Source organism: Octopus bimaculoides, chromosome 1 (assembly GCF_046866305.1).
Source record: "Octopus bimaculoides isolate indiv1 chromosome 1, ASM4686630v1, whole genome shotgun sequence".
NCBI classification, from domain to species: domain Eukaryota; kingdom Metazoa; phylum Mollusca; class Cephalopoda; order Octopoda; family Octopodidae; genus Octopus; species Octopus bimaculoides.
This window is the reverse complement of record NC_142928.1, coordinates 64869493-64889492: the sequence shown is the minus strand read 5'-3', so window position 1 is coordinate 64889492 and position 20000 is coordinate 64869493. Positions and strand designations below refer to the sequence as shown.

At 36.8% G+C, this 20000-nt stretch overlaps 1 protein-coding gene across 1 annotated transcript in view; it reads left to right on the top strand.

Annotated features, from left to right (window-relative positions):
* LOC106871832 (uncharacterized) overlaps positions 1 to 20000 on the top strand; it is a 200873-nt gene that overhangs the window by 158319 nt on the left and 22554 nt on the right. The window contains exon 6 of the mRNA XM_052967211.2: positions 8376 to 8485. Coding sequence (XP_052823171.1) covers positions 8376 to 8485 — 110 coding nt within the window. The remainder of the gene's footprint in view (positions 1 to 8375; positions 8486 to 20000) is intronic.

The following is a 20000-nucleotide window of genomic DNA, read 5'->3' as shown; positions in this document are numbered from 1 at the left end:
CTTCTTCTTTCTGCTTTTTCTTCTTCCTGTGTCTCCACCTACTCCTCCTTCTTCATCTTCTTCTCCTCCTTCTTCCTCTTCTTCTCCTCCTTCTTCCACTTCTCCTCCTTCTTCCTCTTCTTCTCCTCCTTCTTCCTCTTCTTCTCCTCCTTCTTCCACTTCTTATCCTCCTTCTTCCTCTTCTTCTCCTCCTTCTTCCTCTTCTTCTCCTCCTTCTTCCTCTTCTTCTCCTCCTTCTTCCTCTTCTTCTCCTCCTTCTTCCTCTTCTTCTCCTCCACTTTCTAGTAAATCTCAATCACCTTATTCTCATCCCTTTTTTCCTGGTTATTTCAACACTTCCATCCCCATCCGTCTTTTTCTCTCTCATACTCTCAAACACACAAAGACACACACACACACACACATACACACACACATACGCACAAACACATACATGCACACACCATACTTTGTATATTCATAATGTCATCGTCTTCATCCTTATCACCCCCACTTTCATCGTTGTCATTTCCAATCCCATTGCTATCAACATCAACCCCATATTTACCACCACCACCACCACCACCATCATGACCACAGCAACAAAATGTGTTATTCGATCGCACCTCATTCCCTATTACAACACCTTCTTATACGCCACCATAATCTTAAGTTTCAGCCGAATTACATTGTATACGCAACACCACGTCACCCGCCATCGATTTCAACGACTTAATCGCACATTGCTCTAATATCGAAATTTTTCTACACCTTTTCCTTCTTGCTATCATCATGATCCTCCTCCTCCTCCTCCTCCTCCTCCTCCTCCTCCTCCTCCTCCTCCTCCTCCTCCTCCTCCTCCTCATCATCATCATCATCATCATCATCACTATCACCATCACCACCACCATCCTCCTCCTCCTCCTCCTCCTCCTCCTCATCATCACCATCACCATCACCACCCTCCTCCTCCCCATCCTCTCCTCCTCCTCCCCATCCTCTCCTCCTCCTCCCCATCCTCTCCTCCTCATAATCATCATCATCACCATCACCACCACTATCCTCCTCCTCCTCCTCCTCCCCTCCCCTCCCCTCCTCCTCCCCATCTCCCCCCTACTCCTCCTCCCCTACACCTCCTCCCCTTCCTCCTCATCATCACTTTCATCATCATCATCATCATCATCATCATCATCATCATCATCATCATCATCATCATCATCATCATCATCGTCACCGTCATCGTTCGTCGTCATAATCAATCGTCATTATCATCATTGTCGTTATCATCTCATCATTAGCAGCAGCAGCAGCAGCAGCAGCAGTACCATTGTCGTTGTCCGTGTAATCGTCATCGTCGTCACCGTCATCGCCGTCACCGTCATCGCCATCATCATCATATCACCATTTTCATTACCGTCACCGTCGTCGTTGTCGCCGCCGCCATCACCGCCATCACCGCCACCGCCGCCGCCGTCGTCATCATTACACCGTCCAATAATTCAACGCCGTATCAGTAATTGGAAATTTAGAAGAGCGGCAACGGAAGCAAAAATGTGACATCATGAACTCGACATCAATCTCTATCCACATTTAGAGATCTCTCCCAATCCCTGCTTCTATCTCTCCCGGTCCCAATCCACACCAACCACATCATTCTCAAGCCACTGTAAAACCTCGTGAAACCTCGTGAAACCTCGTGAAACCTCTTCCGTCATTACCACCAAATGCATTTAGATTTCCGTTTATAACAATATAATCACTCTGTCCAACACAACACAAAGCTTTTAATTTCTCTGCTTTTCATTTTCTAATTTCACTTCAGTTCTTACTTTCACTTTCAATCTTCGGTGACTTGTTATCACGAAGTTTCGACAGATCATGACACGCTGTTGAGTATAGCCACTAGATGAATAAACTCTGCTATTTTACTTAAGAACGGCTTCTCTAAAATTAGTCAAACAATCGCGCACATATATAAATACATACATACATACATACATGCATATATATATATATATATATATATATATATATATATATATATATATATATATATATATATATATATATATATATATATATATATATATATATATACATACGTATATATATATATATTTATAAGCACATGTTTATATTACACATACATATCCATATGCGCACACACACACACGCACATATACACATATATACACATATATATATATATGCAAAAATACATATACGTATATGTACACTTATATACATACACACACATACATATATACATATACGAGTGTGGGGCTGTGTGCGCGCACGTCTGTGTGTATATGTGGTTATGGACGATTTCTTGCATTTCCTTTCCTTCTATATTCTTCAAGATGTTTATAAGGAAAGGATTAGCTATGATATTAAGAATCTGCCGACTCAGATGTTGCTCGCGATGGGGTAGTATTAACACGAGACATGCTAGTTTTAAGAAAGGCAAGCATTTGTTGATTTGCATAGATTTACCGCTTTCTACTAAGTGAGTAACGGCGCTTATAAACTGACAAAAACACGAATAATCTAAACAGAATCAATAAGACTAGACAGATACATACCTATACTCAAATAAACATAGATTTACACATTTATACTCACATGTTTGTAGGCCTATACAACTGTGCGTGCATATACATACATACATACATACATACAAACATACATAAATATATATATATATATATATATATATATATATGTGTGTGTGTGTGTGTGTGTGTGTGTGTGTGTGTGTGTGTGTGTGTGTGTGTGTGTTCTTTTCTTTCTTTTGTTCTTTTACTTGTTTCAGTCATTTGACTGTGGCCATGCTGGAGTATCACTAGACGAGCAAATCGACCCCAGGACTTTGTAAGCCTAGTATTTACTCTATAGGATACTTTTGCCGAACCGCTAAGTTATGGGGACGTAAACACACCAGCATACATATATACGAAGGGCTTCTTTCTGCTTCCGTCTACCAAATCCTCTCACAAGGCTTCGGTCGGCCCGAAGCTATAGCAGAAGACACTTGCCCAAGGTGCCATGAAGTGGGAGTGAACCCGGAACCATGTGGTTGGTGGGTAAGCTACTTACGACACAGCCACTCCTACGCCTAAATGTTGTATATATTGTATAAATGATCGTGAGTAAGGTAAATCACAAGAAAACAAATATGTGAATTAATCTATACTTACCTTGCATTCAATATTTCGGTGTTATGACCCCATTTTCAAGAAATTGACGAATGTTGCCGATATGCGTGTGTGTGAACGTGTACGGAGTGGACATGCGCAGACGGGTGTTGCTATAGCAACCAGCTAGCTTCCTGCAACTCACTTCTATTGTTGGTCTTGGGTTTCATTTGATCTTATATTTATATATATGTATGTGTGTGTGCATGTGTGTATGTATGTATGTATGCATGCATGTAAGTATGTATGTATGTATGTATGTATGTATGCATGCATGCATGTATGTATGTATGTATGTATGCATGTATGTATGTATACATGCATGCATGCATGTATGTATGTATGTATGTATGCGTGTATGTATGCTTTTCAGTTTATTTCAAGATTTCTTGCCAATAGAGAAAGAACCGGTGTATAACCTAAATCCAAGTCTCCTTCATTGGAATTTCATCATTAACAACAAGGTCTTTCTGTTGTATATACGTATGTATATATGTATGTATGTATGTATGTAGGTAGGTAGGTATGTATGCATTTATGTATGTATGTATGTATGTATGTATGTAGGTAGGTATGTGCAGATTTGTATGTTTTATGTATGTATCCTCATGTAATTAGTTGTATATCTAGACATGTATGTATGTATGCAAGTATGTATATAAGTATCTTTTATGTTATATCGTTTACTTATTTCATTCATTTGACTGTGCTCCTGATGGAGCACCGTCTTGAAGGGTTTTATTCTGACTAATCTACCCTAGGCCTTCCATTTCTAAGCATATTACTTAATTTATCAATGTCTTTTGCCGAACTTCTAAGTTACGGAGGAGTAAAAACATCAACACCGGTTGCCTAGCTGTGGTAGGTGGAGAAACTGCGATACAAAGGTACACAAGCACCCCCCCCCCACACACACACATCTATAAACTCACAATTTGTATGCGTGCCGTGCCTCTGTGTGTGTTGTGTGTGTCAGTGAATGTTTGTCCGTGCCTGTGTGTATGCATGTGTGAGTGTAAAAGTGCGTGTAAATCGTATTCATATACAAACACATGACGGCTGCAAATGGATTTCGTGCAATGCTCGATGGACGTCGATCACGTTCAATCTGCTCATCAGAATTCCGTGCTGGAGAAGAGTGGGCGTGAAGATAGAGCAAATGGTAAGTGGAAGCATTGGTGCACCAAAAATTAAGATGTTAACTCTTTCGGGTTTACCTGCACGTGGTGGAATAATAATCACACGTTTAGTGTGAAGGCTGCGAGGATCTCTACGCCGTATTTGACGTTCACGATCTCTGACTTGGACAAAGTAAGTCGGAGGATGATTCTCGACAGAGCGAGAATCATCGATAGCTGTTCTCTGCAGACTCACCTATCGTCGCATCGGACAGCTGCCAGACATTGAAAGAAGCCGTGATGCTGCAAGCAAAGCCGTCTATCTCGAAAGTAAAGAAAATGGAGCCCAGTGGATTGCCTTGTTAGACGTCAGTCGGAGATTAATTCGACCTTATTCGCAGTGAAGAGCATGCCTCTGTTCGGAGTTTAGAGGCGTTTACTAATTTCTTTTATTAAACTGGGCCATAGAGGATGAAATGGAAGCTATATCCGATTAAATGGGAAAGCCATACAGGATTAAATGTAAGCTCTTTGAATAGCCCGGGCCATACCACAACCGGATTAGGAGATAAAAACTCTGCTTGGTTGAGAGGGCAAGAGTCTCAAAGAATTCGTTTGATACGTAGGTTTTTTTTAATTCCAGAAGTGAAGTGCTTCGGTCGGGGCACTCATGAGAGAAAATTCATGTTGGAGACATAGACGTCACCGCTTGCTAACTAGTGAAGATAAATCGTACATAAACTGCCTCTTTTCGGACACAACTGGAACCCTTCAGAGGAAGATAAATCCATCTTACCCAGAAGGGGTTTTCGTTTTGAAGAATTTAGCTTCGGTGTTTTTATTCCCAACCGTGCCGACCAAGACTCCATTCTTACTTCAACTAGTAAAGAAACTATAATAGATAGATAGATAGATAGATAGATAGATAGATAGATAGATAGATAGATAGATAGACAGAGAGAGGTTTATATACTCGCACGCATAGACAGAAACACACACAGAAACGTACACAAACCAATTCTCTTCGGAAAGTCATGACAACTCACTAAAACCAATATTTTCAAAATATGTTAACTTCGCATTTCTTTATTCCATTTCTATGTGTCAGTGCATGTGTTTGAACACCGTCATTTCTGAGACATTCGATGCTATAGACATATTACTTTCATTTTGTAGTCAAGTATTTCTCTCTTTGAAACATTCCTCTCTATCAGTTTCAATTTCTAATTCAACAAGTCTAAGTTTTAAGATTGGCGATTTAATACAAAATAATCTTCTTTCAGGATTATTGTTGGCCTTTTTGAGTACAATAATAAGAAAATTTTCCAGACATATTTATTCTTATTACTGATTTTACTTGATATTGTTATGATTCGTATTCCAAATAGAAACAATGCTGACCATCAAACAATTTCTTCTATATATGTTGAACAGTACAGTCGTCATGAATATGGTCAAGTGTCTGGAGTGTAACGCATCACGCGTCAAATGAGTGGCACCTCTACTTTTCGACATATATATATATATATATATATATATATATATATATATATATATATATATATATATATATATATATATATATATATATATATATATATATATATATATATATATATATATATATATATATATATATATATATATATATATATATATATATATATATATATATATATATATATATATATATAGGCGCAGGAGTAGCTGTGTGGTAAGTAGCTTACTTATCAACCACATGGTGTTCCGGGTTCAGTCCCACTGGTGGCACCTTCGGCAAGTGACTTCTACTATAGCCTCGGGCCGACCAAAGCCTTGTGAGTGAATTTGGTAGACAGAAACTGAAAGAATCCTGTATATATTTGCTGTTTGTATCTGTGTTTTGTCCCTCCACCATCGCTTTACAACCGATGTTTGTGTATTTGCGTTCCCGTCACCCACCAGTTCGGCAAAAGGGCCCCGATAGAATAAGTTCTATGTTTACAAAGAGTAAATCCTGGGTCCTACTTGTTTGATTAAAAGCAGTGCTCCAGCATGGCTGCAGTCAAATGACTGCAGCAAGTAAAATATTAAAAGAACACACACACACACACACACACACACAGAAACATATATATATATATATACACACGAATGCCGTTGGCGATTCTTTTCCCGTCTGTGGAGTTTTCCTTTTCTGCTTTCTGATAAAGAGCTATGTTAGAAACATCAAACACTCTTCTTTGACAGAGCGTCAAGTTAATATACTTCTTGTGCACGTCCCAAGTTCGCTTTTTGCTTTTGTTCTTTTATGCGTTTATTTGAATTATTTGTTTATTTGAATTGATTATATATATATATATATTGTATGCGCCCTTTTAAAGCCTAGCCAGATTTATGGGCCCGGTCTCCGGTTTCTATGGCGTATGTGTTCCTCCCAGCTGGACGGGACGCCAGTCCATCGCAGCGTTCCTCAAGAAACAGTAAGAAAGAGTGAGAGAAAGTTGGGCGAAACAGTACAACTGGGGTTCCCCACCGCCCTGCCGGAGCGTCTTGGAACTTTAGGTGTTTTCGCTCAATAAACACACACATCGCCCGGGCTGAGAATCGAAACCGCGACCCTCCGACCGCGAGTCCACTGCCCAAGCCATTGGGCCATTGCGCTTCTACTATATATATATATATATATATATATATATATATATATATATATATATATATATATATATATATATATATATATATATATATATATATATATATATATATATATATATATATATATATATATATATATATATATATATATATATATATATATATATATATATATATATATATATATATATATATATATATATATATATATATATATATATATATATATATATATATATATATATATATATATATATATATATATATATATATATATATATATATATATATATATATATATATATATATATATATATATATATATATATATATATATATATATATATATATATATATATATATATATATATATATATATATATATATATATATATATATATATATATATATATATATATATATATATATATATATATATATATATATATACCGGAGTAAGCACATAAAATGAGCAACAAGGTGGAAAAAAGAGTACTCAAATACCAGAGGTAGAGTAATATGCTTTATTTAAAAGCAGCAGAAATATAACAAAAGACTGTTACTCTGAGTTTCACGTTCCCGTTCATCGGACAGTTTTGTTAGAAATGTTGACAAAACTGTCCGATGAACGGGAACATGAAACTCAGAGTAACAGTCTTGTGTTATATTTCTGCTGGCCTCTTGCGATTTAAGGTTGTATAAGCTCGGTTTGCCGAATGGAGAGATGTCGGAGATCTAATATGGCTACCGGAAACAAGTCAAGGCGGATCATGTAGTAACATTCGAAGCAAGATCGACATTCCAACACCAGATGCATTTAAATAAGATTTTTTGAGATTGCGAGTCTGGACACGAAGCTGGCAGTGCCTTGCTGTCTGGCTGATTTTTGAAGGAACTTGTGGGACATCAGATACATGGCCGTAAGAGTGTGTGCCTGAGTGTAATACCAGTTGTATGAGTGGTATAAACACAGCTGGTATACAACTCCATCTCTACACACACAAGCAGCTGCATCTGATTTCCTGCAAGTTCATTCAAAAGCCGGCCAGACAGCAAGACGCCAAAAGCTTCCCGTCCAGACATGCGGTTCTAGAAATTCTCCTTTTTAATGCATCTGATGGTAAAAGATATCCGTCTGATATACTAGAAAAAATCTCACTCAAATGAAACACTATTGTCTTCAGCAAGATAGTACACATTGTATTATATATTCCTAGTTCCTGAATGGTCATGGCTAACACACCTTTGCTTAAGATTTTGCTTAGTCAAGGATGATTTTATGCAAAACATCAACAAGAATTACAGTGACAATAACTACTGCCATCTAGTTGACAATATCTGTTTCCTCCAAAATATATCACACTGAGTGTCGTAGATGCATAAATATCTCATATTTTTAACCATATCTTTTATATTATTTCTTTTTGTCTTTGTTATTTTCATACAGGGAAGGAATGGAGAACCTTCTACCGCAGTACATCTATGCCAAGTCTCCCGTAAGAACAGTTGACAGTGAGTACAGCAAGAGCATTCAGAAGGATTTTGCCCTATTCACTGGTAAGAGGCTTATAATGTTTTCTTTTCACTCACATATTAAGAAATATAGCTAATCAAGATATTGATACTACGTGACATTTTTTAGCCTTGCTTAAAACAATTTGCTTTTCTTTTATTAATTTCCATGATATATTTCCCAACGAATGCTTTGTTACTATTTCAAGGTCTATATTTTTGGTTTTTGCTCTCTTTGTATAATATTTTACCAGGAAAAACAACAAAATATGACTGTTTTATGTAAGTTTTAGATGATTGCGTAGATAAGGTACTCCTGGAATAGCTGAGAAGGAACACTTTGTGAGGGTGAGAAGTTTGATGTTCAGGAAGGCTGATTAATCGCAGCTTCGATGTGAAGTTTTTATAAAATGCATGTGAATGTATAAATTTACAAAATGTTACCGAAAGTTTAGAGTGAGCCTGGAATTTTAAATTAATAGCTCAGTTCCTGCTAAGGACTGGTTTTCACTTTTATCATTTCGCTAGTTGATGAAAATCTGTTTGGGGAAGCACGTGGGGAGGGGTAAGTCGATTTGATTTTAACACAGAAATCAATATTGAACGAACAAAAATTTTGTGGTACTTTGTTCCATCTTGAAACACTTTTATGACATGTCGACCACGTATCTTCTTCATTGAAAAGATAAAAGAAGTATTACAGAGAGGATTGCGGTTGATACGATCGACTAAGAGCTTTTAAAAACCGTGCACTACTATGACTACAGTCTAAGGGAAAAAGTTAGTGGAATTATAGTCAAATGGCCGGCCTTTGATTTGAAATGGTGAGTGTAGGGAATATATTTAAGGTGCGGTACTTAGTAGATATCTATTTAGGGTAAATAACGAGGTAGCGGGTAATTATATCAACTCTGAGTGAGATTCGGCAGTCGGAAACATATCAACTTCATACATATTTTTACCATAAAAAATCATATTACGTGTTCGCCAAAAAATTTTATCCTTCCCATTAAATGTAAAGGATAAAACGAATATTACAAGGGTCAAACAAAACTTACTATTAGAAATAGACTGACAATTCATCATCAACAAATACGAAACACAGAACAAGACAGATCAAACTGAATAGGCATTTAGACACATGTGTAAAAGTTAAGTTTCCCAAATCCCAAGTTTTCCCACTTTACCCTTGTTTAACCAATACCACAGATCAAACATGAATAAAAAAGAAAATATATTCATTTAAAGATGCAAACCACAATTGAGTGAACTTTAACAACGTACATTTACCAACAACTACTCACACATACAGATATTCTTCCACTTAACATTACTGAATTTACACAGCCAACAACCTTAAATTGGGAACATTCAGGACTTTTTCTAGAGTGATACCAACGGATGAATGTAATGGAAAACAAAATTTTATGCCTACGTGCACACATATAAATCATATTCATTCAGCCACAGGATATGGCACATTTACAAAGCCTATGTTTCTGAGACTTTCAATAGCCATATGCAGTGAAGCATGACAACTTTAACTTTTCGATTACTTTTCTTGTCTAGATTTATGTACGACAAATAAGTTCCCAAAATTCCAAGTCTTTCCACTTTGATTCAGACAATACCATAATTCAAACGCAAATATATAAAGAAAACTTACACAAAAAAATATAAGCCACTACTGAAGTAACATCAACAATCCACACAAATATTAACCCACGGAAAATAAGCGGGAACTAACAAAAGTTAATGACTGCAAACAAAGAATTCTAACAGATTAAATTTAGAAAGTCTTCATTGATTGACACTCAACCGTGTCAGCCTTGACTTTCGGTTCAAAAAATATTGTCACACGACATTCACGTACTGACGTAGCGAGGAACTTAAATAATTTCTAAAACTAATCAGGTGGTCATCATTTGCTAGTTAAATTGTACCCTAATAAGTTACTAATTTCAGCCTGGTACTCTATAAAATAAGAGAATTTTCGAATTCCAGCCAGAAGTAAGATAGTTGCGGCATAGGCCCATGTTTTTCTGTCTCACTTAACTTTTAAAAATCAGAAAAGTCTATTAAACTGGTTAAGCCATTCAAAGTAGACCATCAAAAAGATTTCCAATGCATTTTTCAAATTCACATACATACATACACATGTATATATATATATATATATATATATATATATATATATATATATATATATATATATATACATAGTATATACACATGCATATATATATATATATATATATATATATATACTAGTATTATAACCTGATTTCATTCTGGTCTACTCGGGCCACATTTTAAAGATGAAGAATTTTGCCCTAGAGGCAACGCCTTTAAATTGAGCAAACTCAAAGATGCTATGCAAACTCCCCAGCACTTTTAAGATAGGTGTGCAAATTTTCAGGTCAATCCGACCACATTTACTAACAAAACATTTTGCACAACTGCATGTGAGACAACGTCTGCCCTTTTCACAGTAGATATATATATATATGTATCTATGTATATACTTACATGTATACATATATGTGTGTGAGTGTGTGTGTGTGTGTGTGTGTGCATGTGTGTGTGTATCTGTATACGGGTTTGTCTTGAAGAAAATACTAATGGCAAAGAGACTAGGGTGGGGGATAGAAAGGCACAATGACAAAGGAGACCTAGTATAAATAGTGTAATATACAATAATGACTGAATAAATTATTTCTGAATAAATTCGATTGCATGAAAGTTTAGGTCCATTTTCTGAATCATGTGGTGTAAAACCGGAGGAAGGACGTAGAATAAATGTGACAGATTATTCGATAGAGAGCGATAGTTAGTGAGTAAGCACTGTTCATAAGGCAAGAGCCATTTATACTTGAAATAATATTAAAAAATATAACCTTTGGAAACTTATAAGACAGTATATATAAATATAATGTAAGAAAGGATCACGAGCTAGAGACAGAGAGTGTACAATATGAAGTGAGACATCGTTAGAGATACAAAAGAAAGTATATGTATACATACATACAAACACCCACACACAGACACGCACACAACATATGTGAACTATGATTTTTTGAATCCATATTCTTTCTCTCTCTCTCTCTCTCTCTCTCTCTCTCTCTCTCTCTGTCCACACACACACACACACACACACACACACACTGACACACATACATACACACATATATATGCGCATACATACACACATAGATATATATGTATGTATATCTATATATATGTGTGTATGTGTATGTCTGTGTGTGCGTACATATGTGTGCTTAAATTATACGTGTGTATATGTATACACATGTATATATAAATATATATAGATATATATAGACACGTATATGCGTATATATATATGTATATATATATATATATATATATATATATATATATATATGTATGTATGTATGTATGTATGTATGTATCTATGTATGTATACGCATACATTATAAGTCAGGCCGATGTTTTTTGCGATTAAATATATTTCCGCAGCATTTGACTGGGATTAAAGTCTTAATTTTTCTTTAGGCTTGAAAGGGATTACAATGGAAGCCCTTTTTCATAAAAAAAAACAAAAGCAGACAGCATACCTATCTATCTATCTATCTATTTATCTATAAACATATATGCATGTATATATGCATGCTCACGCACATGTATTGATGTACATATATTATATGTAAATGCATGCTAGTTTCTGTTTATGATATTTAGTAGGTTGTTTGAATGGTAAGAAGAGAAACGGCATGGTAGGGAGGTCCGTGTAAGCGTGAATAAGTGGTTGCCATGCGTGTGCTCTTGTAGGAGGGTATACATATACATATGTAATCGCTAATTCATGAAAAAATACTATAATTTTCCTGTGTTCTTTGACTCAGAGAAGAACTGGAAACACGTTGTAGTTGAAAAAAAAATTCACATAAATATATGCATGCACGCTTGCACACACACACACACACACACACACACACACACAGGCACAAAAGGCACAAAGCCTGAAATTTGGGGGGAGGGGGACTAGTCGATTACATCGACCCCAATGCTTCACTGATACTTAATTTATCATCCTCGAAACGATAAAAGGCAAAGTCGACCTCGGTGGAATTTGAACTCAGAACGTAAAGACAAGCGAAATACCGCTAAGCCCAGTGTGCTAACGATTCAGCCAGCTCACGGCCTCAATAAAAATAATAACAGCAATCCTTTCTACTATAGGCGCAAGGCCTAGATTTTGTGGGGAGGAGGACAGTTGATCACATCGACTCCAGTGCTTCACTGGTACTTAATTTATCGATCCCAAAAGAATGAAATGACCTGAGCGGAATTTGAATACAAACAATAATAATAATACGAACACAACTATCATCATCCTCATCACAAAGATAATCATGAATACAAACTATAACACCAGCACCAGCACCAGCACCAGCACCAACAACACCACCGCCTACACAGTCAAGACTAACCAAGGGTCAAACAGCAGCAACAACAACAGCAACAACAACAACAACAACATCTATAACAATATTATTGAAGTAACAAGAATATCCTTTCTTAGGCACAAAGACTGACATTTTGGAGAAGGGATGTTAGTCGATTACATCGTCTTCGGTGCTCATCTGGCACTTATTTTCTCAAGTCAAGAAGGCTGAGAAACAAGACTGTTCTCGTGGGATTCGAAATCAGAACGTAAAGGCGTAAAAAATACTGGTAAGCATTTTGTTCGGCCTGCAAACTACTCTGCCCGCTCGCCCAGCGGTATTTCGTCGAGCTCATAATTTCATTATTTTCTGAGTCTAAAATCAGGATCAACTTCTTACATCCTCCATCTGCTAACCCTTCTCCCTAAAATTGTTGGCATGGTGCCAAAATTCGAAGCAATTGTTATCATTGTTGTTGTGGCTTCTGAGTTGGGCACGAGACCAGCGAGTTTAGGGGAAAGGGAATAATCAATAACCATTTCTCCTAAACTCCAAGGAGGGGTGGGAAGGAAAATCTGATGTCGACGAGACGTGAACTCAGTACATGAAGAGCGGAAATATCTACTGATATTGTCCGTCTAACATGTAGGACTGACACAAAAAGGGAGTCGTCAGCGGCAGAGATTGGCCGATGGCCTCACGGTCTCGAAGACCAGTTGATGGCAATTGACGTGTGGGCGGTACGGGGAAGGCCACACGATCCTACTATAATATCAAGAATACCAAATCAACTAAAAGAACCTAACCAAAATCAATATAAAAAAAGAACAACAAAAATACATCAACAAAAAGAGCAACACCAACAACAACGAGAAAAACAACCACTAAACTACCATAAGTATTCACATACAAAGATAATAAATAAGAGACTGTTAGATGTTCCACTTACGTAAATTAACAAGGCGTCCGGATGTCTATCAAGATATTCCGTGACCTAACACCGTATGTATGATTAGAACTTCAACATGTATGTATGAATGTGTTTGTTCATAGCTTCTGTTTTGACTACTGTTTACCGCCTTACACTCTGCACTCTGGCTGTTCCACTCTGAAATTCTGAACCTAACGTTTCGTATAAGCCGTTCTCCCCATATCATCGACTGGACGGAGAGACCTCACACGATATAGCAACGAAATAGAACAACAAAATGACACAAATCTGATGGTTGCAAGGAAGACAAAATTTCCTCGAATAAAGCATGTCAAGCAAATGTATGTGAGTGTGTGTATGTGCGCCTATGTATATCTGTGTGTGTGTGTGTGTTTGCATGCGCATGTGTATCTTTATAATTAATGTGCGTGCTTGGCTTTCTATTTCTTTCTTTCTTTCTTTTTTCTATATGAGTGTGAGTATGTATGTATATGAATGTATGTATGTATTTATGTATAGCTGTATGTGAGTATCTATATATTTATATATCTGTGTGTGTATGTATGTTGTGTGTATATATACATATATATATACATATATATATACATATATATATATACTCAAACACATATCTCTCTCTCTCTCCTCTCTCTCTCCTCTCTCTCTCTCCTCTCTCTCTCTCCTCTCTCTCTCTCCTCTCTCTCTCTCCTCTCTATCTCTCCTCTCTCTCTCTCCTCTCTCTCTCTCTCCTATCTCTCTCTCCTCTCTCTCTCTCTCTCTCTCTCTGTATATATATATGTATATATATATATATATATATATATATATATATATATATATATATATATATACATATATGTATATGTATATACATATGTATATACATATATGTATACATACAAATATACATACATAAATATATATATGTGAGCAAATACATTCATTCATACACATACACACACACAGATGTTCGCACCCACATACACACACATGTGTATATATATGTGTGTGTGTATGTGTGTGTGTGTGTGTGTCTGTGTCTGTGTCTGTGTACAAGTAATACAAGGAAAACAAGCAACGTGAAATGAAATCAACAGCATACTCCCAGAGAAAATGTCGCACACATTCAATTAGGTATGTTTAAAATACGCCATTCTGCAAAACTACCTTCCGCAGCAATGTCACCTCGAAAGCAGCTGCATAACAATATCATATGGTCCCTGCACCTCGTCTCGATTACGTCCACGGTTGCAGCCCCTGATTATATTCCAGGCATAGCTAGTCAGCAAGTTGGCCACTTCATGTTGTGAGTCACAGGATCACAGAAATATCTTAGGTTTTGGCTGGATATGACCTAACAGCCTACCCTATTATGTGGAATTAGTTGAGATGGCTGTTGATGATATGATGGGCGTGTGGCATAAACTCAATTGTGCTAACGATGTCTGACAACTAAGATTATTACCACCTCTTGGCCACACATGACATGCCGCCACTGGAGGCGTTCCTCACATTCCGAATTACAAACACGAAGGACTTAGCCACGTTGAATATGCGAGCAAACTCTGAGACGCAGCAGCTATCCGTTTGAGCTAGGAGCAGGGTCAGCTTTTTCACTTCTTCTTGGATAAATGCTCCCGATACACTGAAAAAGAAATGAGAAATATAAAATACATGGAGTAAACGGCTACATAGCATTACTTTAGGCTGCCCTGCTTTTATTGTCCGCTGATATTAAAAATACCTAAATCAGACACACATACACCCACCCACACACACACAGTGTGTGGATTTGCTAGACGAAAACTGAAGGAAGCACGTTGTATATATATATATATATATATAGATATATATATATATATATATATATATATATATATATATTTATATATATATGTGTGTGTGTGTGTGTGTGTGTGTGTGTGAGTGTGTGTGTGTGCGTGTGTGTGTGTGTGTGTGTGTGTGTGTATTTGCGTTTCTGTGTTTGTCCCTCCACCACCCATTGCTCGACAACCGATGTTCGTGTATTTACAGGCTGACTATGAAGGAGTGAGGCTAGAGGTGTGAAATGTTGCATGCAAGGGAGAGACAAACACCTCCACCCAGCTTGTCTCCCCCTTGTAAACATAAGAACACAGGAAATGTGTCAAAGCCGACAGGAAGCGGTGAAACTTCCTAGTTCTAACCAACAGTAGTATTATTCCATTCAGAGGACTGTCTCATTAAGTTAACAGCATACAACTACTTCAGCTCTGGTTGTTAATAACTGCATTGTTTTTTCCAGGTAAACTGACATCTGACTTCAAAGAAAGCTTCAAAAGTAATTAGTAGGATTTTCTCTTGAAAATGAACAAAATTTAGCATCATGGTATCACGTATCTGCAAAAAAAGGATTTAGTTCCCCAAAGACATTCATCCTGATATGATTGCTACATTGGGGGATGATGCTCCAGTTTAAACAACAGTGCAAAAGTCGGCAGCTGAAACTTTGTTCTCACAGCTGCTTGTCTTCTCTACCGGAAAAATGTATATATCGGAAAAATCAGAAAACTTGTTTAAACGATCAAATGTTCTAATGTTTAAAGAAATTTCAATAAATTTCACAAGGATAGATAGAAATATCAGTGTAAATGTTCGGTGAAGGCCATACTAAATGTATATTATTGAAAGTTCAGTCATATTGAGCTTTTAAAATGTGGAGAAGAAAGAGAAAATGACAGAGAAATAAAGTAGTTTTTTTTTTTTTTTACAATTTCTTTCGTAGTGCATGTAGTTCTTTTCTCAATTTTCGTAAAGTGGACGGGTCTCTTCACCTTCTTAGCTTATTAGAGTTGCAAGTGTTATAAGTCCAAGTATTTTAGCGTATATTTGTTTTTACGGTTAAGGATCAAGTTTTGATAGGCTATAATTTAGTTGACGTCTTTTTGTTTTTTCTCGTGGATGTTTTGGTCAAAAAATCTATGTTTTGGCAAATTCTGACGTTTTGGTTGGTTGGCTTCCTAGTGACGTCCATTTCATTTTGACTACGGTCAAGAACAAGTTCTGATTGGTTGTAGGTTTTGATCTTATATTTTTGATCCATAATATTTTCCGTTTCGGACAACATTTTTCTTTTGGCAAAGCTCGGCGTTCTGCTTGGCTAACTTCCTGGTAGGAAGCCGGAAACTTGTTTTTGCTTGATAGTAATCTAGCGTTCCGGTTGGTTGGTTCCCTTAAGTAGTCACTTTCTTTTATCCCGAGAGTCCGGTTTTGACCAGAAAAAAATTTCAATGGCTTGGTCTGAGGTAACGTCATCAACTGGTGTTTGAAAAAGCGTGTGGTATGGTATGACAATTTGGAGTTGGGGTCTCGAATCCACGAGGAAGTTCATTACATAAACTTTTCGAATTATATCTGATGTCACCGGCTTTTCTTCGTAAATAAATTGGGTTTTCACTTAATAAATTTACATTCCTTATACAATCGTAATTGTGTTGAAATATTTCTGGTGCATTGATAGAGAGGGAAATCTAGTATTTGGGATTTATGCTTGCGGGACGTTGATCTAAGTGTTTACTTACGGGAATTTTCCTGGTTGTGGGGTCCTGGATCTGTTGTCTATGTACCGTCAGTCTGTCCCTCAAGATGAAGCTCATTTAACCTGTGTAGTCCCCACCACACCCATCACACTTGAGTACATAAATTAAGTTCTTTGATGCACAGGTGATGTGATTTTTTTATGGTTGTTAAACGGTGTTGTGGAACAACATACATGGAGACACAGACAGACAGACACACACACACACACACACACAAACACATACATAAATATATATGTACACAATGAGCTTCTTTCAGTTTACCTCTATGAAATCCACTAACAAGGCTTTGCCCAGCCCGTGGGTATAGTAAGAAGACACTTGTCAAGGTGCTACGCAGGGTGACTGAACCCAAAATCATGTGATTGCAAAGCAAACTTCTTATCACATAGCCACGATATATATATATACATATAGATAGATAGATAGATAGATAGATAGATAGACAGATAGATAGATAGATAGATAGATAGATAGATAGATAGATAGATAGATGGATATGCATATATATTGATAACTACGTGCCTAGTTCTCTCTTTCTATACACACTCGCACACACACACACACACACACACACACACACACACACACACACACACACACACACACACACACACACACATATATATCAACAAAAATGCTTGTTCTAAAATCTCTCTAAGAGATCAACGCAGTAGTTGTACTGACAAGTAATATTCGTAGCCACTTTAAAATCGCAGTAGAGTCCACTCGAACGGACAGCCATGTTATAGTGGCAAGAAATATTATATATATATATACACACGAACCATGTTTTCCTGTCAAGTCACACATTCACAGACACACAAACTCACACGCACACACACACACGCACACAAAGAGGCATGCTCGTATCCGTTACGTTCACATACAATGAAAAATACTAAATCAAAGAAATATATAAATTCGTAGATGACATTAAAAAGAATCTTCGAAACGGAACAAAAAAAAATCCTAAGCTGTTACAGAACACATTCGAATAATTATAGAAAAGAACTTAGAATAAACAATTACAACAGAACTTTTCAAAGATATATCATACTGAAAAGAAATAATAAAAACAGCCTCACCAAATGACGTCAGTAAAATAACACAAGAGTGGTGTATAATTTATATATATATATATAATATATATATATATATATATATAAAAACAAAAGTAAATGAGTATATGCATATATACGTACAGGTATGTGCATACCGACATCCACCTGTATGTATAGGTGCATATCTGGGTACAGGACATTGCAAACAAACGTAGACGAGAACACACGAGCCACATAGAGAACATTCTACTTCATCAGCTACCCACGTTTTAACACCGGCGTTTCGACGAGCTTCGGGCAGGACGCAACGTTAAAACGGCTCGTCCCATGGATCGCAGATTAAATCTGTATACGCAAATTAAATCTAGCCATGGAGGAATGTAGTGGCGGACAAAAAACAAGACAGGAAAACAAACAGAAAAGGCTTTACGGCCAGACGAGAAAAATTATGTGTGTATGAACGCGATGAGGCACGGAACCGAGAGAGACAAAGTGGTGGCGTGTGTTACTTGGCGAAAGCCAAGGAAGGAAAGGATTATTGACCGGAAGCATGTGACCATGCCGGTGTAAAGGGAAGAGAGAGAGTGGTAGAGGGAGAAAGAGAGGGAGGAAGTAGAAGAATGGTGAGCAACGAGAGGAAAAAAGAAAAAGAGGAAATACGAGGGGGAAAAAAGAGATACGTAGTAGTAACAGAGGAAGAACAAGAGGGGTAAGGCGAGATACGTAGTAGTACAGAGGAAGAACAAGAGGGGTAAGGCGAGATACGTAGTAGTACAGAGGAAGAACGAGGGGGGGGGGGAGAGAAAGGAGAGAGAAAGAGAAAGAGATAGAGTAGCGTCGGAGGATAAGTTTACGAAAACTACTTACAATTTTTGTGAGACGCTGCGTTCAATCATGTAAAAACAAAAGTAAATGAGTATATGCATATATACGTACAGGTATGTGCATACCGACATCCACCTGTATGTATAGGTGCATATCTGGGTACAGGACATTGCAAACAAACGTAGACGAGAACACACGAGCCACATAGAGAACATATATATATATATATATATATGCACACACACTTATGCCTCTGTGTGTGTAAATATATATATATATACATACATATATATATATACATATATATAGATAGATAATAGAGAGATAGATAGTTAGTTAGATAGATAGATAGATACATTCACAAGTATATGAAAATAAGACTGAAATTATAGACACACTAGTAGACGCATTAACTATTCACATAACATTGATACAGACTATCGCATGCTCACATACATTACACACAGATGGGTACAAACACACACACACACACACACACACACACACATATATACATATACATAATCGCTTTAGAATATATATAAAAACATACAAATAGACACACTGTCACACAGAGCTAGAATTGCTCGGAATCGAAGTCAAACAGGACATGAAAGAGCAAAGAGTGACAGAGATCTGGAAACCCGGAATGAAGTTGAAAATCAAAACATAAAATAGACACAAGAACCATAACAACACCATCAATAAAAATCAATATTTAAAAAAATTATC